The 23,694-nt window shown below is 32.7% G+C and overlaps 2 protein-coding genes across 6 annotated transcripts; both read left to right on the forward strand.

The window, feature by feature from the left end:
• The first annotated feature begins 139 nt into the window (after positions 1–139).
• On the forward strand, positions 140–14,394 carry LOC134252402 (NAD(+) hydrolase sarm1-like). 5 transcript variants are annotated; one of them, XM_062734884.1, is made up of 9 exons: positions 140–253; positions 4,157–5,603; positions 5,725–5,901; positions 6,204–6,328; positions 6,461–6,696; positions 6,983–7,133; positions 7,429–7,618; positions 8,017–8,138; positions 9,162–9,842. In XM_062734884.1, the coding sequence occupies exons 2-9, from the start codon at positions 4,173–4,175 to the stop codon at positions 9,430–9,432; spliced, it is 2,703 nt and encodes a 900-aa protein (XP_062590868.1). In that variant the 5' UTR covers positions 140–253; positions 4,157–4,172; the 3' UTR covers positions 9,433–9,842. The 5 variants fall into 5 exon arrangements, with proteins under 5 accessions (XP_062590868.1, XP_062590876.1, XP_062590861.1 ...); XM_062734892.1 differs by lacking the exon at positions 140–253 and adding an exon at positions 441–658; XM_062734877.1 differs by lacking the exon at positions 140–253 and adding an exon at positions 716–810.
• A 2,749-nt stretch (positions 14,395–17,143) lies between these two features.
• LOC134252433 (protein unc-119 homolog B-like) lies at positions 17,144–22,512 on the forward strand. The gene is made up of 5 exons (XM_062734920.1): positions 17,144–17,454; positions 18,517–18,630; positions 18,822–18,930; positions 19,293–19,465; positions 20,932–22,512. Exons 1-5 carry the CDS (start codon positions 17,298–17,300, stop codon positions 21,042–21,044), a joined length of 666 nt encoding a protein of 221 aa, XP_062590904.1. The 5' UTR covers positions 17,144–17,297; the 3' UTR covers positions 21,045–22,512.
• The last annotated feature ends 1,182 nt before the right edge of the window (positions 22,513–23,694 follow it).

Raw genomic sequence — 23,694 nt, forward strand, 5'->3', positions numbered from 1 at the left:
CCAGTGATAGTTAACCACACTAGCTTAAGTTAAGTGGTTTTGTGATAAAAAATTTAAAATTAATTTTGCGTCCATAGCTCATTTATTCCATGTTTACCATGGTTGAAAAAATTAGTGATCGGGCTCGGTATATAAAAAATCCGAAGCAAAGAGAGATAAGAAAGTTTTATCACGATCTTTTACGTTTTTATATTTTAATATTTATTTCATTTTATTATTTACAAAGCTGCAGAATTTTTCAAAAAGATTTGAGGTAATTTGAATTATAGTCGATTTATTTTAATTAAAATACATATGTAATGTTTAAGTTTTGATTATAGATAGAGTGGATGATAAGAATCTCAATCGGCATGAGTGTTTACATTTGTCATAATATGCCATTATATGGGTCATTCCAACATTTTAAGCTATATTTGAATGAAACGTAGGATAAATACAGTGATATAAGAACAGGAAACTAAATTGGGAATCGAGTTGGTTCTGAAAATAATGGCTTTTTATCATCAGTATCTTGAACTATCTTCATCTTGTGATGTGAATATTGCACATGGTTATGGAATGACTCATATAAGATAAAAGCACGTTTGCATTTTTGTAACGGAGTAAAGGTGCCATGCCCTACGGCATTATCATCACATAGGAAGCTATTAATCAAACAGTAAGCATGATTTGCTTTCCCCTTTATTATCCCCTGAATTAATTCATATATTCAGTTCAAGAGCGAGACATTGAAATGGATCTGATATTTTAACTGAAAAAAACATCTGTACAATTGTCATTTTACAACGGAAGTTTTAAGATGGGGAAAAGGTAAAGTACTTGGTAAAATTTTTATTACTTAATATAACATTTCATTTTCCTTAGTGTTGTCATGTGCAATGTTATATGTTAAATTAATTTAGTCAAGTTGAACATGTCAGGTTTGACAGTATTGAATAAATCATTCCTTTAAGAATTAACTCTCTCAGGTTGTAAGAACATGCAGGTCAGCAATGTAATTATGGTGGTCATGTTAAGCCGCAAACTGGTATCTTCGGGCTTTATATAGTTATCTTCCTCCATGGTGAGTTACTATATGGACCATAAAGACATTTTTGATTGACAATTATTGAAGATTGATTAACTATTACTCAAAATATGATAATTATATTTTAAGAGAGATTAAGGCATTTATCTGACCCTTACCCTCTCAGAATGCTTGAAATGATTTTTTTCTCCATTTACGTTGCCCTTTATGCTCTTTATTTAATAATGCTTCATCATTTAGTTTAATTTATTTTTAATGTGTAATTTGAATGCATAAGAAAGTAATGAAAGAGTAAGGTTTATTGCATCAGGCATGTCTGAAGAGGAGGGCAAAAAGTACATGTACATGTTGTAAAACCAAAACATTCATCATTATAAACATAATAAAATCTATTATTAGACTGCATAATCTAAATTAAGATTTTCAGAGCTTATATGGAAAATAAAATGTAATTAAGTGGTAAGGTAAAGATCATGCAATCTTCATGTTCGTCATCCAGGGAAATTATGTATTTTTGGAAAAGTTGGGTGCCATCATGTGATACTTATGTCTGGTAGACAACTGAAGTGTCAGAAGCTTATTGTCAACCAGTATATAGGTTTTTTTTCCTCTATGATCTTTGGCAAATATTCAGTGAGAGTAATTTATATAGATATGAACTATAACTGCTCTGTCTATAAAATAAATTACATGTTACAAAATTTTGCAGGTGTTTTGTTAAGAAATGTTACAGAGAATAAGCCCCATATTTCTTGTGTACAAGAGAATACAGAAAGAATTTTATACTAAATAGCTAGGTGATGATCAAACTGTTTTTGTAGGTTTAAGCATTTTAAAAGAAAACAAAAATTGTTAATTGTCCACAAAAAATGAAGAATATATGTCATATGCATTTAGTGTAACATAATTAAGTACTTTCATTAATAAGATATTACATTTACATGTTCTGCTAATCAAGTCTTTCAAAAAGAACAAAATTAATGAAATAACATGAGTCAGATTCTGTTATGATGAATTTCTTGAAGCTTGTCTTCAATTTTTCTCACTTGACTTCCCTCATGAATTGATGGGGGAAAATTCAAGGTATTCAATAAATTGACATAGGTAAATCTGCTTCAAGTGAATGAAATATGTCTCCAGTGAAGAAAAACGTCAGGTGGCCATATGTGTTTTTTGTGCGTCAGCATTGCGTTAAAGCTGTATGGCTGTAAACCTATTTCCTCATACCTGTTGGCCTAGGCATGACAGTGAAAGACCTTCCTCAGATGGTACACATTGTTAACAAAAGATCAGATTGCAATTAAGGTGTACGGGGGAAACACCATTAGAAAATCTTGGGAACAGTGAAAAAGCATTTCATTTCATACTGTTCATTCATAAAATCACAAGGTGTATTAGTGTTTCATGTGGGGGAGTGAGGGGTATATATAAGATTAGAGATATCCCACTTTTTTGTCAATAGGAGAATTATAGTACATTAGGGATGCAAATTAAGACACCTACGGGGTAAGTTATAATTATAGTTTTAGTTCAGTACTTTTACTAATTCATTCACAGCATTACCAAGTAATTATTAGAATTTTTCTATTTTTAGAATTTTATACCTGCACTCTCGAAAAACATGGTTCTTAAAGACTATTAGATTTAAAACCCATTAAATTATTTTGAATTCATTTTACCATCTTGTTATTAAATCTTTTGAGACATGCTAGTTCTGCCTAGATTACAATGGATTTGAATACAACTGTAGACATGGTAGATGACTTTCAGATGCAGCTTTTTCTCTGACTTGAATTTGACAGTTCTTGATTTACGCCTGTTTTTATGCATGGAACTGGAGAGAAAAAAAAATCAGTGACGCGATTATTGAATATATTATCGAAAACATAACACTTTATTTACTGGATTTAGATACATTTGATTGGAAGGATGATCTACAGTTATAAATTGCGTATTGTTTGAGATCAATCACTTTATTCATTGACACTGAAAATTAAATTCACCTGTATTTTACCTTTCGAATATAATATATATACATGTATATATATCGTACTTTTGTCAACTAACCATGATTAATCACTGCTCATTGTGGTAAGAGTAGCAAACAGGTCAGCAGCGCATATGGTGTAATGAAGTTTACAAAACTGTTAGAAAGGATTAAATCCTGCCATCTTTTGTAAGTACTTCATCAATCACCAAGTACTTTGTGTATTAATTGGTGAATCAGATTATCTGCATACTCGGAGACTTGACTGATTCATGCTAACTAAGTTGAGAAGATTTTTTCAGGGGATTGCTTAGATTACTAAGTTATGTAATCATATGTACGCGAGAAAGTTAAAAAATTAACCATGGCTCCCATTTGAGAATGATTCAATGTGTCCAGCAGGTGCAGGATACATGCTTTACATGAATGTCATTGGGTACATGGCACTTAATGCAGAGAGAATAATGTTGTATTGGTTTATCTGGTAGAGAAATGAGTAATAACTGATTAACAGTTATATATTGACTTTGTTTTAAAATTTATTTTCAAGGCTATGTATACAACTCCATTTCAAAAGAAAGACATGAAATTAATCTGTTGAGGCAATCAGAATGGATTGTATGTCTTGTTTTAAGAGTTGGTTGTGCTATTTTAGCCTTAGGCTTTGAGTTGATGTGAAGATTGCTTGTAAATCAAAGGTGTATACATATGCAACCCTATCTGCACCTTTAAACTTCCAGGAAGGAAGTACTTGTCAGCTTGATTTTACAGATTCTATTTGTTGGAGAAGTCTGAAATATAGGTGCCAAATTTAAAATTAATTATTTGTTTTCAAGGATTTTATTTATTAACAACGATAGTGTGTGTTTTTTAATTTATTAATAGTTAGATAAACAATTCAAATGTAATCCAGCAAACCCAAAATTTGATTATTATTTGGATGTGAACATTTTTTTTGAGGATGGGAATTTGCCAGGGGTAAAGAATCAAACTTTAAACAAGATTTCCTATGTTGAATTTAAAGATTTGTACTATGGTGAATGAATCATTGTAGACTGGTAGGGGAGTGACTTAATTTTTTTGATGATATTTTTATTTACCTTTAAAAAATATTCAGTGCAAGTCTACAATTTATTTTTCAGGGCACAGCTACAAGAAATGTCTGACGATTCAGATGATGGACCAAAAACGAAATCCAAAATTGTCAAAGAATTTGTTACCAAGAACTTTGACCCTGATAAGTTGATTGACAGATCTCAGTCAGATGCCAGCTTCGTCAAGTTCCACTCCACAAGTTCTGTGTCAGGGAGCAGAAAGTTCACAAGCTCCAGAACAGAGAGGAAGGAACAGTCATCCAAAGTCTCCGAAAGCTCCAAAGTCTTCTTCGATCTCTCCAGCATTGAGTCGGAAGAAAATGAATCGGGAAGCTACTCCAAGAAAGAAAAAAGAAACTCGGTTGATATGTTAGAAACCATCGCTCAGGATGAAAATTCAACAATCTGTAACCACAATTCTAAAGAGTCTTTATTGTCAGCCTCAGAAAGCAGGTTTTCGTCTGATGATCTGGAGAGCCTTGTGTCTACTGAGGATAGGATTGAACCCGAACTTTGCTGTGTGCAGTACTGTGATAAGTACCCACTGATCCTCTCAACAGTGACAGACTCTGACACAAGTCGGCTCAACCAGACCAATGTGAAAGTCAGTTACCAAAAATTGTCACAAGAACTAGAAAATCACATCAAACCACTGAGGGCTGCTAAACTTAGGCATGAAGTTAGGCATTTAGACAGGATAAAGAATGTTTTAGTGGAGGCATGGCAGGTTCCCATGTTTGGAAGGGACATTGCGTATCGTCTTTGTGATGCTTTAAGGAGTGAAGGCATATTGGACATGCTGATAGTAAACTGCAACTCAAATAACAAGGACCTTTTGAAGGCATCAGCCTCTGTGTTAGAACAGTGTCTTTCCTGGGAGAATCGAAATCATGTTGCGAAAACGGGACTCGAAATAGTTGTAACAATGACCAAAAGAGAAATCGCCAATCATGAGATGTCTTACATTATCACAGGAATTTTAGAAGGATTGTTCAAAATTTCTGAGGAGGCTTCCACAAAAATCATTAACTTTGGAGGTTTGGATGTCATTTTACATTGGTCAAGGTCGAGTGACATTAGAAATCTCAGGCACTGTGCTAAAGCCTTAGCCAATCTGTCATTGTTTGGAGGAGCTGAAAACCAGGAAGAGATGGCCAAGAGAAATGTCCCAGAATGGTTATTTCCTTTGGCTTTCATGGAAGACGATACCATTAAGTACTATGCATGTCTGGCCATTGTTGTCTTACTGGCAAATAAAGAACTAGAGGCTGCAGTGATAAAGTCAGGCACCTTAGAATTAGTGATGCCCTTCATTAACTCCACAAAGCCCTCTTCATTTGCCAAAAGTGATGCCTCTCAGCAACAGGGGAAGGACCACATGTGGTTAGAGAGACTGGTTCCTCTTCTTCTAAGCAGGAAAGAAGAGGCTCAGAGCCTTGCTGCTTTCCATTTTGCAATGGAAGCAGGGATCAAAGAAGAACAAGGAAAACTTGATGTAAGTTCACTGAAGTTCCTTTTTTTTTAATGACATTAAATAATTTTATAGTGTCTGACAAAAGGAAATGTCAGCTCTGCTGTATATGAATATGCTTGTAACTATGTTTTTAATTTTTTAGCTCTTTTATGAAATTGGTGCAATAGAACCTCTGAAGAAAGTTGCCAGTAGTCCCAATGCCACAGCTTCCAAACTTGCCGCCCAGGCTCTAAAAGTCATAGGGGAGAGCATCCCCCACAAGTTAACCACACAAGTCCCTGTCTGGAACGTGGTGGATGTCATGCACTGGGTGGCACAGGTCAGTATTGGAAAACATGCTCTTAATGAACACTCTTATAATGCAGTTATGGCAATTTGATGCTTATTGTGAAGTGATTTTTGTTCTCAATGCATTTATATCATTTAAAATATATTGTAATTGAAAACTTGATGGATATAATAAAATATTGGTACACTTTTATCAAAGTTAGATTGTGTATGCAGTGAAAGTTATAATTTTGTTTTATTGAACATCTTTTCTCAAGGACACACATGAAACCATGGGATTCAGACAGTGTGAAGAAATGAGATTGAGTTTGACATGTTATTTACATTTTGTAGGTGGGGTTTAAGGAATATGTACAGAACTTTAAGGACTGCCAGGTTGATGGGGATTTACTGCTTTTATTGACCGAGCAGGAGTTAGAGAGCAGTATTAAAATTGAATGCAAAATTGCCAGAAAAAGGTAAATTTTCATTACTGGTAACAGAGCATGTTTTCTTGCATTGTGAATGATAATTTTTGAATTTGGTACAAAGTGTTTTTGGGTTATAAATGGTAATTTTATTTGGAAATGTTTCCCTCTTTTGTCTTGCAGATTTTTACGAGAATTAAAGTCTTTAAAGATCACAGCTGACTATTCTTCATGTGATCCATCTCAGATGGATGCTTGGCTTATGAAAGTTCTCCCTGATCTGTCTCAGTATACCTACGAAATGCTCAAAGCCGGCATGAACAAAGAGGTCTTGGCCTCCACGAACAACGAAGAATTAGAAGGAGTGTGCGGAATCAAAAATGGCATTCATCGTCGTCTCATCTTAGAACATGTAGAAGGTAGAGCTAAAAAGATTTTGTTTAATTTGTGATAAAAATGCTATTTTTAGATTAAGTCATTAAACATTACATGAAGAATGTGAAGTGAATTAAAAAGGAATAGGACAGTATAGGCAATTACTTATAAAAAGTGCAAAATTAAAAAAAAAAAGGAGTAAATTAAAAGAGCAGAAGATGCATTTTTAACTTGCATAAAAATAAGAAAATGAAAATACATGTAAAATTGTTAGAAAAAATTTTGAAACATTAAATTAATTTTCATTCATGTTTTGTGATTCCTTTTCAGATTTATACACAGCTATACCTTTACCTAAGTATGGCAGTATAGGCAGCCTGACCAGGCAGAAGAGTATAGATCCTACAGGATTTGCATCCTACCCAAAGGCAGTGGATGTGTTCATCAGTTACAGGAGGTCAAACGGATCTCAACTAGCCAGGTAAAAGACAATTTAATTTTTTTTAAAAATGGAAAATTTTAATGAGAGTTTTTAAATTATATTTTGAAGAGTTCATCTTTTTAAAAAAGTTAAAATGAATACTAGCTAGTGAGGAATTTACCTTTTTGCTTATTTCTGATGCACGCATCCTTGTACCAGTAAGATTTTTTCAAAAGTGTGCAAGCGTAGATTTTCAAAAGTAGATTATTTATTAATTGTTGTTTATAATTATATCCTAAAATATATCTACAATCACATTTCATTAATCTTGATGCACTTCATTTTTTTTTTGTAGCTTACTAAAGGTTCATTTACAACTTCGAGGATTTTCCGTGTTTCTAGATATTGACAGACTTCGTGCTGGAAAGTTTGATGAAAATCTGTTGATGAATATTCGATTAGCTAAACATTTTCTCTTAGTTCTGACCCCAAGTGCCTTGGATAGATGTATCGGTGACGACGAACAACAAGACTGGATTCATAAGGTGAGCAATGATTCACACATGACCTATAAATCGTTCAGGTGTAAGTTGTCAAAGGTGAGATATCGTTAGAAATGTTTATTCATAAATCAAGATTAAGACATATTGCTTGCTCAGCAATCCATCATCTGGGTTTATTCATAAAATAATCATTGTCCATCATATTGTTCTTAAATATTAAAATAAAAAATCACCTAGAACTCCCTTAAGTTTCATATTTCTTTCAATTCTTTGTTTCCTTTTTGCACCCTGTGCCTCTATATGACTCATATATACACATATATACAAAGAGCAAACTGAGAGAATCTGTTGTATTAATTCATAAAGGGTGATGGATTATTGCATTATAAAATTATTTATCATTTTAAGACCCTTTTCTTATAATTGATGATAAATTTTAGGAGATCGTGACAGCCTTGGATAGTGACTGTAATATTATCCCTGTGCTGGACAATTTTGATTGGCCGCTGCCCGAGGTACTGCCCAGTGACATGCAGCAGGTCGTGTATTTCAACGGAGTCAGGTTAGTGTCCAGTATTAGTGTCCACACCTCGCTATAGCATTAATGATTGAAGGTGGCTAGAATACCCAGAACTGCACTAATTTCATATCAAGCAGTACATGCATGCAGTTATTGAAAGAAGTGTAAGATATATATAAATAGCACCCGCTTATGACCTATAGCACTAACGAGGGTAAAATGTATATTTTTAAAAGCTTTTATTGATGTTTTAGAATTAAAAGTACAGATTAACATTTTAAATTGATGAATATTTATATGGAAAGGTTTGCCAAGGGTAACAAACACTTGAATGAAAGCTCTCCCTTTTAAATGGATGTAGATAGCTTAGATAATGCATGCTTATTTCTACTGACTACCAAGAGCAACTATATTTACATGTATGTACCAATATAACCTCCTCCTAAAGCATGATAGAAAGGCTGTATGTGATCATCTGTAAGAGAAACCAAAAAAAAAACAACACCCAAAATCTATGTTGTCACCCACAGCTGTGTCATTTTCTTATCTCTATCTAAATAAATGGGCTGACCCAGTTACTTTAAGGAGTTGATGAACTTTCTTAACTTTTGGCATTATAAATTTGCATGAATGGCTCTTCAAAATAAACATGTTATTTCTACCTTTCTTTATTTAGACTTAATGCTATAAGTGATTGATGAATGTTTATTTATAATTTTACCGCTAAGATTAAAGATTAATTTGGCTGTTTATTATATGTTGCTAAAAAAAATTTCAAAATCGTACGTTCCAAATTATCCTGAAACGTACTTTTCACTCTATTTGCAATCTGCTTAATTACTCACCTTTTTTAATTAGACTAGTAGCTTTTATATGATTATACAAAGTTATTCATGCACAACAAATGTATTTTACATATCTGGTGAACTGTTAATATATAATGACACATACTTAACATTTATAAAAGACAAGATTATTAAGTCTGCGAGATAAATGTTCCCGATTTTATGGGACACGCCCCTCTTACAGATGGTCCTGTCATGCTTTTGTCATTTACTGCTGTAGATGGGTGCACGACTACCAAGAGGCTTGCATGGCTAAGCTTGAAACATTCCTCAAAAAAGTCCCCATTGCTCGCTTGAAGTCTGTGGAGCTTCCCACCATCGTGGAGAGACCGGCGTCAGAATGCGACAGCCTGACGTCTGCCCTGACGGTGGACGAAGTCCTGGCACAGGAAGAGATCGTGATGAGGAGGAAAAGCGGCGAGAGGAAGGACTCGCGTAAACGATCCTCGGCTCTCATGGAAACCATATCTTCTATCGTAGAAAATTTATAATTATAGAACTACATGTGTATTTTTTTCAGTAATGATCTTGAATTGTTAAGTTTGTGTGTATTTTCTGATTTGTGTCAGCACAGATTTAATGTTTGAACACTTGATTGAAGTTTGTATGCAAATTTTTAGCATAAAATGTATGCAAGGTCAAAGTTCAGAACAAAGATAATCATCAAATTCCTCCCCCCTTTTTGACCTATGATCTCTGACCTTAAGGTCTTATGTTTTCTTCACACTTTTGTGATTGAACTTTATTTTCAGGGTAATTAGACCAATAATACCTCAATCTTCATATCATCAGATTCATAACATTCTGGATTGATTTAATGAGACTCAAAAATTAAAAAGAATGGCTTTCCTGTTATGTGTTTACAAATTAAAAAAAAATGTCCAACCATTTAAACCAATTATGTTACCAAATTCTTTTTTTTTTCTTTATTAGCACTTTAACTTTAAGGCATTTTGATTTGTTTCTACAATTTATCTCAATCATTTTTTTTCTCTGTATAGTAATTTAATGGACCAAAACATCTTTTTTTATTTTTAGTTTTTTAAAGGCTATTGAAATCAGTTTTTCAGTGAAAGACTTTACAATATTCTTAGTTTGAATTTTGTGTGTTTGTGTTTGATTTATTAATCATTGTTACCAAACCATTTTATTTTGGTAGGGGATGTTCTCTCTCTCTCTCTCTCTCTCTCTCTCTCTCTCTCTCGATTATGAGCTGGTTTTTGTTTTCTTTGTAGTGCTAGTCTTTTTTTAGCATAGATAATTATTTATGATCTTAATCAGAAAAGTTCTTGCCCAGAACCTTCCCTTTCTTATAGTCTTTTGACAGACATTTTTGATAGCAATGCTACCTGTGCTTGACTTGACTTATCAGTTAGCTTATACTATTTATATGTACTTGTAAATATTGTGTCACATACATGTATATTGTTTTTGTCTTTATATAAAAATGGATTATGATATGCAACTTAATGATGCAATATCATATATAAAATGCATATTGACAAATATACAAAAATATCTTGCATCCAATGCAACTGCTTTGTACATTTGAGCCTTATTTGCTTTCTTTTTGATACCTGAGGTATTTTATCTTTAAATATTTGTACATGTATTGATCTGATTTTTTATGACAATCAAGAGATCTGTTTTCTCTTGTGAAAAAGTTTTTTAGAACTTTTGCAAAAATTGTTATTGAATTGTAAAAAGAGTTTTGAAATGGTCCCTTATTAACAGTCCCTGTACTTATGATATTACAAATGAGACAGAGGCATTTTTTGTACTTCCTCTCAGATTTAAGTCAAATTTAAGTCAGATTTAAGTCAGAAGGAACAGTCTTATCACCCAAAAGAGATGTATACGGTTTAATACCTAAGTTCTATTCTGAAAAAAAAAAAATCATCTAAGTGCTGTGAACAATGTATGTCCTAGGTAAAAATGAAGGAAATACACTAATTTGTATATATATATTTTGATATCACATTTAATATGCATGTTTCAATCAAATGAATTCTAGTCAACTGTTAAATAAATTGACACCAGATGTAAAAACATTCTGGAAACAAGATTTGTAAAATGTAATTTGAATCTGTATAGCTCCATTCAATATTATTTTAAAATGCAACTGACTTTTGCACATTTACTGTATACAAAACTCCTACTTGTATTTCTTTGTGATGAGCAAAAGGTCAATATGTTTTTACTTAACAAGTAGAGGGAATAATTTAGCAGTTATTTAATAGTAGAAGTGAAATATTATTATGATAATAAAAGAATTCAAAATTTGAAGAAAAGTAAATTTTTTGTTGACAAGTCATAACATTTTGGAAATGAAATGAGATCCTTTTGCTTTTATGGATAGTAAAAAAAAGATTTATTGCTTTTTTTGACCATTTAGTGATGCAGTCTTAAAAAATGACAAACATAATTAATTACTTTCTGTGTATCTCATGACATTCTGTTGAGTTTTGACAGATAGTGCTGTTTAATGTTTTACACAGGTAACATTTTAAAATTTACCTATGAAAAGGTTTCAACAATTAATTTTTATGTGGTTTTTGTTTTATATGTCACTGTTGACCGGTGCAAAACTATGAATGTAGAGTGAGAAAGGGTTAATTAGCAGTATAAATGTCATTGTCATTATTTCAAACTAATTAAGTTATTGTTACAAATGGAGTGGATTTTACCTTCTGTATGTTTTTTTCTTAGTAAATCATGTTTTTTTCTTAGTAAATCATGTTTTTTTAAGAAAAATAAAATATTGTTAAGATTTAATGAAATGTCATTGTTTTTTATCTGAAGTAAATGCCAATTTCAAACAGAGATACTGTATTACAATAATGAAAGAGCAAATTTTTATAACAATAGTGAAACAATAATGAAAGAGCAAATTTTTATAACTAGAATGAAACAATAATGAAGGAGCATTTTTTTTAACAATAATAAAACAATTATGAAAGAGAAAATTTTTATAACATTAATGTCATAAAGAAAGATGTATATTGATTCAAAAATTGACATTTTAATTTGTATCTTTTAATTTTATTCATAACCAGATATTTAGCATACGTGTACATGAATTAAAATCAAATCTTCCTATTTTTTCAGATGGGTGCACGATTACCAGGATGCTTGTGTAGATAAGGTGGAGAAGTTTTTGACGGGGGAGAAATCTCCAATACAGAAAACCCTCCCTCCTCTGCCCCCATCTAGCAGTCACAACTCCGAGAGAAATTCTCCCCGTAATTCAATGGACCGCCTAGAAAGTCACCGGAACTCTTTTGACAGACTATTGGGTGCTAATGGAACCACATTTCCTTAAATTAGTATTTGAAATGTATAGCATTGTTATTAGTGGCTATTTTAATTTGATTCAGTTATTTTGTGTCTCCAAGTGCTCCTTATTATTTGACCACTATTTTTAAGCTTCTTATTACAAGAAGTTTTGTAGAAACCTCCTTTATGGTTTTTTTTTTACGATTGGTGGATATATACTTTTTAGCAAGTCTGTTGGCAGGCTAGAATTCAAACTGAAAAATGTTCTTTTTTAGTTACTTCATTGTTATTTACAACTGTAACTATGCAATCTTGTATATCTATACATGTACATATATTTTATTGAATCACCACCTTTTATTAGCTGTACAGATGATTTTAAAAAAATTGGTCAAAATCATTCTTATATACAGAGTGGATTGCTATTTTTATGATGTTATTTGATGTTTTCATTTGCTGGACAACTATGTACACCGTTTATGTTGTCTTTGAAAATGAACTCATCAAATTTAAATAAGCTACTGTCGAATTGTGCAATAAATATTGAGAAATAATATATTTTTACAATCATGTTCATTGAGCTTTACTGGTATCATATTGAAGTGTTCATAGGCAGTTAAATACTGTAGAAGCAAAATTTTTTATGGGGATAAAATTCCTTTGTTTTATTGTATACAAAAAATTTTGGGGGCATTAAATTTGGTTGTTTTGAAAGTAAAAATTATATTCAATAATTATATAGGTGTATAAAAATTTTGTATGATAATTAATCTCAATGACAGTTGATAATGAAAGAAACAAACTTTAATACACATGAAATATTTTGGCTTTTATAGTATAAACATTCAATAAAAATTTTACTGAATTTATACTTACCGGTAGATTTGGTGGCATTATTTGGAATTAAAAAAAAATATATAAATTATGTTTTATTTGATATAGTTATTAGGATTTTTTTCAGGACATCCTATGGTTGTACTTGGAGGTGATGAGGTGGTAAAAAAAATGCATAGTTAAATTTTTACCACAATTATTCTTCCTGTTGCTACATTTATACTTTCTGTTAGCAAATTTATTTTTCATTTTACCTCATGTATACCTCCCATTACCTTACCACATTTATTCATATACTTTCGTTTACTTGATTTTATTTTCAGAATCTGTTACCACTCACACTTCCTGTTACCACACTCATACTTCCTGTTACCACACCTATACTTCCTGTTACCACATTCACACTTCCTGTTACCACTTTTATACTTCTTAGTTGTATTTAAATCTGTTAAATCCTTAAGTCAGTCTGATTATACACTGTGTTTTGCAGTACCCATGAACATTTGCATTATAATGCATCTTTTGCACATAGAAAAAATCTGCTTCCTACATTTAGAAAAATATGATAGACTACTACCTCTTTGTTTATATATGTACTGTCTTGTTTATCTTTTGGTTTTTTGATTTTTCAAAAGAGGCAAACAATGACAAATGAAAAGATATTGATGGTAGCATTACTGTGGTAAAAAAAAGAAATGTGAATTCATGCATGATATTGGATTTATCAATGATCAAGGATGGCATTGTCACACTGCCAGTTGTCCTGAGTTAAAAATATAAATCAAGTCTAGAGTTTCAAAGAGTTTTGAGATGCAGTTTTATTTTCATTTCATTTCATCGAAATAAGTCTTCCTCAGAAAATGCACATTGGACTGTTAACACATTGTACATATTTCTTTTTAGCTTTTAAAGCATATATTATGTTTTTTCTGGTGATATTTTGACTTTGTATTTCTGCTTGAATTTTTCAGTTTAAAGTGAAGTTTTATTTTTATTTTTGTTTTTGTTTGGGAGTTTAAATTTATTAATTTAAATGAAAAATGTGTTTAGATGTTTATAATTTCTGTGATTTACTTTAGTGATGTAACATTAAGCATATTAGAAAAGAATTGTTGATTTGATTTTCTAACACCAGAGTGCAGATTAAGATGGATTACTTATGTAATTAATTTTATTGATTTCAGTTTTAGTAAAATCCCAAATAAGTTGAGAATTTTAAATCTTTTTAGTGTGCATTTATCTTTCTTTTCTACGGTATATAATTATACAACAATGTTATTAAATTAAAGCTTGTTTGATTTTAAAGCAAATAGTTTGCTCTCTGATGAAGAAATTTTTAAGAGTTTAAACTAAGAAATATAATGTATTTTACAGAGTATTTACATCAGTATATTTAAAATTCCTAGAATCAAACATCATTTCACTAATAAAATTTAGCAATGAAAACTTGTTTTATTTGTATTCAGGGCCAAAAAATGAATATATATTTGGTCATATAGTGTAAAGTTACAAATTCCTAGTAAATATGATTTGTCAGGGTTTAATGGGCCAAAATTTTCATGTCTCACTCTCACGCAGTTTGTTTATTTACAAACAGAAAAAAGAGAGAGAAGACAAAGTTATTTATTTTGGTATAGTGTACAGGGTGTACCTATTGGAATCAGCCTATAAAGTCGGATTAGCTTTGAAACAATTTCATATATTTTATTATTAGTAACCATGACATGACCTTTCAAAACATCACCCAAAAATTAAAACTAATTTATGATACCATGTCCAGTAAACAAAGGAGAAAGAAACACACAGAAAAGAATTGGCTCCAAAAAAAAAAAAAAATCGTGAAGTCTACTTTTTTCCCAAGTTTTATTGAACTATTGAAATCAGCACTTTGATCTCCCTGGAGTAGTGCACTGAACCAATGTCACAGATATTTTTTGTATAACCCTGGCAACACTTTTCAACAACAACAAAGGTAAACTCAGTAATTAGTATGACAAGCTATTGATATAATATACAAAGGTAAACAGGATTCATAAAGGGAGTAAAAAGGTGCTAAAATTGGAAACAAAATGCAAAACATCTTTTAAAAAGGGGGGGGGGCAACAAGAAAAAAAAATTACAACTTTATACCTTGACAAGCAAAACAAAACTCAAAAATCAGTCTTCTTCAGGGTATTAAGCACTTTTCCAAGGACAACCTGAATTTCAGTAATACATTGGCATGACACAAGAAAAAAAGGGGAAGAAGCATTTAACCGACTACTTTCAAATTTATACTTTGAAAAAACTGAGTTTGAATTTTTAGCTCACCTGAGCCAAAGGCTCAAGTGAGCTTTTCTGATCAAAATTTGTCCGTTGTCTGTCGTTGTCGTAGTCGTTGTCGTCGTCGTTGTCGTCGTCGTTAACTTTTAACATTTTCATCTTCTTCTCAAGAACCACTGGGCCAATTTTAATCAAACTTGGCACAAAGTATCCTTGGGTAAAGGGGAATCAAGTTTGTTCAAATGAAGGGCCACGCCCTTTTTCAAGGGGAGATAATTATGAATTAGAGAAAAATTAATGGCATTTTAAAAAAAATCTTCTTCTCAAGTACCACTTGGCCAGGAAAGGTGAAATTCATGTGAAATCATCCCCAGGTAGTGTAGATTCAAGTTTGTTCAAATCATGACCCCCGGGGCAAGGGTGGGGCCAGAATGGCCGACCCAAGTTTTACATAGGAATATACAGGAAAAAATCTTTAAAAATCTTCTTCTCAAGAACCACTGGGCCAAGAAAGATGAAACTCATGTGGATTCATCCTCAGGTAGTGTAGATTCAAGTTTGTTCAAAACATGACCCCCGGTGCAAGGGTGGGGCCAAAATGGCCGACCCAAGTTTTACATAGGAATATATAGGAAAATCTTCAAAAATCTTCTTCTCAAGAACCACTGGGCCAGGAAAGGTGAAACTCATGTGGAATTATCCTCAGGTAGTGTAGATTCAAATTTGTTCAAATCATGACCTCCGGGGCAAGGGTGGGGCCAAAATGGCCGACCCAAGTTTTACATAGAATTATATAGGAAAAATCTTTAAAAATCTTCTTCTCAAGAACCACTGGGCCAGGAAAGATGAAACTCATGTGGAATCATCCTCAGGTAGTGTAGATTCAAGTTTGTTCAAATCACGAAAGGGTTGGGCCAAAATGGCCGACCCAAGTTTTACATAGGAATATATAGAAAAAATCTTTAAAAATCTTCTCAAGAACCACTGGGCCAGAAAAGATGAAACTCATGTGAATCATCCTCAGGTAGTGTAGATTCAAGTTTGTTCAAATCATGACCCCTGGGGCTAGGGTGTGGCCAAAAGGGTCCACCCTAGTTTTACATAGAGATATATAGGGAAACCTTTTAAAATCTTCTTTTCAAGTACTTCAAAGCTACGATTAGTGTTATTTATATGGAATCATCCTCAGGTAGTTAAGATTCTAGTTTGTTCAAATGATGAACACCTGGAGGGGGGGGGGGGGGTTGGGTGGGAGTAAATTCAAGCCTGTTGTGCTCAGGTGAGCGCTGTGGCCCCTGGGCCCCTTGTTTTTATTTCTGTGGCGTTTTGGTTTCAGGAAAGGATTTCATGTTGCCCCATCAAAATAATTTACATCAGTAGGCATCTATAGATTGTTGTTCAAAAGAGGTGGTGTGTGTGTGTGTGTGAGGGTGTGTGTGTGTGTGTCAGTGGGGAGGGAGGGTGGTGGTTAGAATGTTCTAGGTCTACGGATCCTGTTTGTGTATGGCCCCCCTCAAAAAAAAAAAAAAAAGCACACACATACACATGCATCCTCACTCACATAGATACAAATTATGAAATACTGAAAAAAAGATATTTTTTGCTTGTATAGGCCTATAATAAAATCAGTACTTAATCAAAAATAGATCTAAAAATGATTTAAAAAAAAAATACTTAAAAAATTAAATTATCACTATGCTCATCATTGTAACTGATGTTTATGTGCGTCAAAGTGAGATGATCACCATTTAACGATCATAAAAAAAGGTACCATATTTCGACCCGGGTGCTAAACGATCTAGCACTCATTTTACATGACACCTGCCGCTTCCCAGAGTTCCCGTTGCCATCGTCGCCATCTTGTACAATAAACGACGCCAAAGGTTCAGCTATTGTGTTTACGAATTTCCTACTGCTGTAAATTGCTTAAAACAATTTTTCCTACCATGTGTGTGTTTTGAAGTATGACATTTGCATAACCAAAATGAGTACAACCACCGGTAAGAAGAAAAGTGGTGGTTTTTTAACACGCCAGGTAAAATCAAGGGATAAAACCATTGACTCTGTCACGGAGGAAGAATTACTAAAGAAAGACGCTGTAACCCCAGAGGAAGTCCTTCGACTAAATAAAATAACAGAAAGTTAGTATTTAAAGTAGCTTGTGTTAGACATTTATCCATTTTATGGATTACAGTAGTACCAAATCTACCCTATTCAGTCTTTTCAGGGATCGTCTTTTGTCATATGTGAGTCATAACATGTCACTGATGAGTTGTCAATAAATCGATAATTTAAAGATATAGTATGGATAATCATTATTTTTAAGCATCTTGGTTTCAAAGTTAATGCCAGTACATGTGTTTGATATCTACTGTAGAAAAGGCTGTATGGAGTGAAGATGCATTCATTTCAATTTTTGAAAGTTAATGTTTTGATTTTGACAGTATTGAGTGGCATAATAAATAACAATGGCAGTAATTCTGAAATGGGTCAAATTGAAATTTTTGTTGCATTACTTGTAATCATCTTAAGAGTTGGACACGAGAAATGGAATCGATGGAAGATATCATATGTGTTTTATTAGAGTGAAGACTTTAGAATATGTTTTTGTCATGATCAGATACAAAAAAAAGGTCCTACATGTAAGGCCAATATTAAAAATATTTCCAGGTTTTCATCCCCGCCCACCCCAATTTTCTACCCCCACCTCAATTTTTTTTAATTTGTTTTTTCTCCGTCTGAATTCTGATCAGGATTGGTATTCAATTAACTACCATTCAACTTTCCTTTTAAATCCTGCGAATGTGGGCATGATTTTGACTTTCATTTCTGAATTTTGTGAAAGATGAAATGAATTAGAAGAAATAAAATCAAAAATTTTATATTTCCCTTTATTTCCCAATTTGGATAAAATTTGTAGTATTTACTGGGACGGGAATTAACGGTATTTTTCACAGGTAATTCCCACCTCTGGTATTTCCTGGTCAACCCTGATAATGATGTGTCACAGTGAATGTTAATTGGTGCTTGTCACTGCTTGAAGATTAATTTACTCATTTCTGTTGTCCATGCAGTTAGTCTTAGATATGCCCAGCACTGCATTATATGCATGCCCAGTGTATTGATTTAAACCAGAAGGAAGAATTTTTTTTTTTTCCTTGGTGTGCCATTTTAAATTTAATCATTCTGGAAATTCTTTACAGAGTATCTATGTTCACCTGACGCAAACATCTATGGTATCGACTTCACACGGTTCAAGCTGAGGGACATGGAATCTGGGGCCGTCTTGTTTGAAGTGGCAAAACCACCACCACCAGGTTTGCCATGTTAATTTCTGTCTCATAATTGATCAAAATAAGCAAGCAAGCTTACTTCAGTCTTTTGGAAGAAAAAGAATTAAGTTTGTACAGTATTAAAAACATGTGATTGTAATAAAAATCCTGCTCTATATAGCTATAGGTCTAGTACATTGTGGTCTATATAGCCAGTATCTTGTGTTTATTTCCAGAGGATGGGGAGTCGGATACAGAACCTGAAGATATTGACCCTCATGCTGGTAGATTTGTAAGATACCAGTTTACACCACAGTTTTTAAAGCTCAAGACAGTTGGAGCAACGTAAGTTAAAGTTGAGATTTAATATACATTAGATCATCATTTGATTCTGAGGGGTGGGGGGATGCTGGCAGATTTTGGAACTAAATAATTTGTTCTCAAAAAAATGGAAATGAATAATTTGTCCTTGACTAGTGCTTATACACCCTACTCCCATGAGTTAGAGTTTAGTTTTAAGATTGTACTGTTTGTAAACATTTAATTGAGTGGTTTTGACATATGGACAGACCTGTACTGGTTCCAATGATGATCAACTCGGATTGTTTATAGATATCAACTACTTATCTTATTCTTTCTTAAAATTTGCATTCAATCATGAAGCGCACATTGGTGTTTTGACAGGTTATTTGTTATTTATTTTTCAGAGTTGAATTTGTTGTTGGAGACAAACCAGTGAATAAATTCCGAATGATTGAGCGACATTTTTTCCGAGATAAACTACTGAAAAGTTTTGACTTTGAATTCGGATTTTGCATTCCACATAGCAGAAACACAGTCGAGCATATCTATGAATTTCCTGTTCTTACTCCAGATGAAGGTAAAATAATAAATAAGTTCTTGTTGGTTAAATACACTGTAGTAACACTTTTTAGTTCACCTGTGCCAAAAATTTTTTGATGGAATAATTTCTAGTGTCCCATCTTTCTGTTCAGCCCGTGTCTCTGTAAACTTTTCATGTATTCAAATCTTCTCCAGAACCATTTGGTTAATTGAAATGAAACTATTTGGATGGAAAGCCATGCCCTCTTTCAGGAGGAGGTAATTAAGAAAAAGTGAACATTTTTATGGCATTTATTTTGTACTTTGTCTATTTTTGGCTCCTGGGTATAAGATGGAGCAACATTAGAGCTTAAAGTACTTTTTTTAACAGAATTTTTTGGGAAATATCTCAAATTTTGTTTAAGAATAGCATTTCAAATTCTTATAAAATCGCCTCACGCGTAGAAACAGATTTACTGGTATACAAATCATGGTTAATGCACTGCTGTTGAGTTGTTTTAAAAAGATGATTAAAAAAAAGAGATAAGGGTAAATACATTTTTTAACATGTTTGTTAACCTAGTTGAATTTTAAAGTAGACATAAAATAAAGATTGATTGATTGATTATATGCTGTTTAACGTCCCTCTCCAGAATATTTCACTGATATGGAGATGTCACCATTGCCGGTGAAGGGCTGCAAATTTGGGCCTATGCTCGGCACTCAGGGCCATTGAGCAGGGAGGGATCTTTATCGTGCCACACCTGCTGTGACATGGGGCCTCGGTTTATACGGTCTCATCCGAAGGACCGCCCCATTTAGTCGCCTTTTATGACAAGCAAGGGGGTACTGGGGACCTATTCTAACCCGGATCCCCACGGGATCATAAAATTAAAAAAATAAATAAATAAAGAATGTGCTGGGATTTTTTTTTATTCCATTGTTTATTCACAAAAGGTGACCCTATTGAGCCTAAATGGGTAACATAAGCAGTTCGGAAAAATATGCAAGAGCATTTTAAAGATGAACTTCATCTGTTCTTTTAAATATATTACATATGTAGCTACACTAAGGAAAACGAACCAAAATTTGCTGTACATTTAAACTGTGGAAAACGGAGCAAAATCAGCTGTACATTTAAACTACCCATTATAAAGAGACCAGTGAAGTGTGTAAAGACTAGTGTTATTTGGTTTTTGAGTCTTTTGATAAAGGCAGGCAGTTTTATAATCAGTTCTTTTTTAACTAATTGTTTTTTTTCTTATGGCTGATTTTAACATGTGATGTAAGTAAAGTGTAGATATATACATGTATTTAAATAATAAAACAGTAAAAAAATGGGAATAAGCATTCAGAAAGGATGTTAGCTGTAAGCTGTTTTGTACTTTAGTATTCCTTCCCTTGAAATACTACAATGGAAAGTTATTCCTCTGTAAACTTTTATGACGATAATGTAATGCGCTGACTTGTTCCCTGAAGATAACGCCTATTTTTATTTTAATATTGATTGTTTTTTGTTTTCAGTGGAGGACATGATTGCTCATCCATTTGAGACCCGATCTGACAGCTTTTATTTTGTGGAGGACAGGCTTATAATGCATAACAAAGCCGACTATGCCTACAACGGGGGGACATAACTCTAGCTGGACTGGAGAACTCTTCTTCATTCATTAGGAACATCATGTCCAATAGCATATATTTTAAAAAAGACATATCGATATATTTTGTGGCATTCCACTTTGCATAATTATTTCATTGATTGTAAACTGAAGTTAAACTTAAAAGTTCAAAAGATTTTTGTGTGTTTGTTTGAGATTAATAAAATATTGTGAATTACAAAGGATTTATGTAAAATTGAATGTTAGGTACACTGTATCTACATTTGTAAATCCTGCAGTTTTGGTTGATATGGTATTGTTTTAAGCGTGTTTCCTTTGAATTACTGTAAGGTTAAGGCTTGCTAAAATATCATAACTTTTCTGTGAATGAACCCCAGGTTACTGAAATCATAACATCCATCGTTTGATTGGGTAGCCGTACAACTGTATTTTTATTCTATGATTTATATAAATGAACTTGTAAGAAGCAAATTTTTTTTAGGATTAAAAAAATATACATTATGTATATAGCCTTGCACCCAAGCCTTTATTGGTAGAATTGTTTAGCCTTGAAAATCATTCCATAGGGACTTTGCCCTCTAAATATCCATGAAGTGCAATTGGAGCAAATTTTTCAATGTCTCGTTTAGTCAAATCATCTGATTATTTTATATTTATGTGTAATATAACATATTGCAAGAAACCTTTTCTTATCACGAAATCTAGTCTGAAATTTTCAAAATTTTTATCCTTGATATTGCATGTCCAAATATCCTATTTCAGGTTTGTTATACACAATTTACCTTTAAAGATAAAATAAGCTCACCAATTTAGCACTTTACAGCCAATTGTAGGGCATTTGTATACATTTATTTTTTCAGGAAATCTATTAATTTTTAGGTTTTTCAGAAATGCTCAAACAACCATATGAAGGAAACAGTTTGAAACTTTGACTAAAAACTATGTATAAAATTTAGTGGTGAAGAGTCCTTCTTCATATTAAGACTCGCTCATTGAAAGGGGTTACTATAGAATCTCTTTCTTGTTAAAAATATGACCCAGTTCTGACCTCATTGCCAGACTTAATCAAAGGTAGTCAATTTTCTTTCTTTTTTTTCAATTCATAACATTTGCTCTCCTAAAATAGCAAGACGTTTTGTCTCTCAAAACAAGTCTCTTTGATAAGAAATTGTGATAAACATTCACCACCAAAAGTGAAATCCTGTACCAATTAAAGTACACTGTGTTTAAATCTGTTTTGCAAAATATTTTTATAATAATGAACACTGTGTAGAAGATAAAATAAATATGTAAATATTTTCTCTTATTTATATGATGTATCTTATTCCAGAAACATTCCATTGTGTCATATTAGATATTTTATTATAACTGACAACTTTGCATGTATGTAGCCAAGGATTGGGTATATATTGCAAAGTATAATTTAATATGTCACGTATTCTGTCCTAAAGATATCCACATTTAATAAAGATATACTCAAAGATGATATCAATTGTATTAATTTCTGTATCTCCTGAATGTATTTATAGGCATAATTTATTAAAGAATATTTTTAGCCTTCGTATGTTGTAAACATTGTAGTATGTTTTCTGAAGATGAGATTCTGGTAAGAATTTTAATGTATGCATGAATACTGGGTAATTCATGTCTCAAAAATAGTGTCTGTGTTTCTGTAATTCTTCAACAGATTAGACTAGATGCCGTCACAAGAGGGTAAAACCCACACTTAAGTGTTTGTCTCCATTGTTGTCACCTTCCAATTTGGTTAACAAGACAAGAAGCAATAATTCTTGATCTAAAATTAAGTTATTTCTAACCTCCAAAAGCCCCCAAGGTAAAAATCAAAATTCCAAAAGCAACACAACTAAAGGACATACCTAGACGTCCTCTAGTATTTATTTTGCTACTTGCAAAAGGTATTAAGAGAAGTTAAGGGAACTTGGTTTTTACTTTAAAGGGAAAAATATTATTGGTAGCATCTTGTTTATATGCAATATTGTTTCGGTGTTTGGTTTTTCACCATGGGCACCAAATGGGGGTCAAAACTTGATTTTACTTGATTTGAATTGGTTACTGCCAAACAAGGGAGATGTGTGTTCAGGGAACAAGGTTTTTGTATTTTTTGTCCTTGGTCATTTTTTTTAATCAGAGTGAAAATTGTAATTCAAAACACTTGCTGTACATATAAGAAACTTCTAATCCTATTCCAAAAGAAAAGCTGGATACTGAAAAAGTCAGGAAACCAGGTCTTTGTAGGAAAATAATGGGTATGTTGTTGTTACCCTGGTTTGTCCACCAAATTGTCCATCCGTCTTACACAGCATCTTCCCCAGACTCCCCTTTTATTTTAAGCAATTGCAACCAATTAACCTTTTGGAATATTATAGATGGTGATCTCTAGATGTTCAACAGGGTTTTGAAATTTTAAATTTTACCATTGGGACCAAGTGAGGGTAAAAAAGTTCTTGACTTTGTTCTGGTTCCCAGAACACCTCTTATATTTTATGCAGGCATCAAATTATTTTGCTGGGGTCCTGTAAACAGGCAATAAGGTTTTGGATTTGCATTATCATTCCAGGGATCAAATTGGAGTCGAAAATGCCGTTTTTACTACCAAAAACTTGGTTCCAAGAATTCCTGTTACGTTTACGCAATAGCCAAATTATCT

The sequence above is a fragment of the Saccostrea cucullata genome, unplaced genomic scaffold, assembly GCF_032062105.1.
Source record: "Saccostrea cucullata isolate Sc308-1 unplaced genomic scaffold, CSIRO_AGI_Scuc_v1 ctg1, whole genome shotgun sequence".
Lineage (NCBI taxonomy): Eukaryota > Metazoa > Mollusca > Bivalvia > Ostreida > Ostreidae > Saccostrea > Saccostrea cuccullata.

Coding starts and splice junctions, on each gene's coding strand:
- LOC134252402 (XM_062734877.1), top strand. Junction 5,604..5,724: donor AAGAACAAGGAAAACTTGAT/GTAAGTTCACTG, acceptor TTAATTTTTTAG/CTCTTTTATGAAATTGGTGC. Junction 5,902..6,203: donor TCATGCACTGGGTGGCACAG/GTCAGTATTGGA, acceptor TACATTTTGTAG/GTGGGGTTTAAGGAATATGT.
- LOC134252433 (XM_062734920.1), top strand. CDS start 17,298: ATGAGTACAACCACCGGTAAGAAGAAAAGTGGTGGTTTTTTAACACGC. Junction 17,455..18,516: donor ACTAAATAAAATAACAGAAA/GTTAGTATTTAA, acceptor AATTCTTTACAG/AGTATCTATGTTCACCTGAC. Junction 18,931..19,292: donor CTCAAGACAGTTGGAGCAAC/GTAAGTTAAAGT, acceptor TTTATTTTTCAG/AGTTGAATTTGTTGTTGGAG.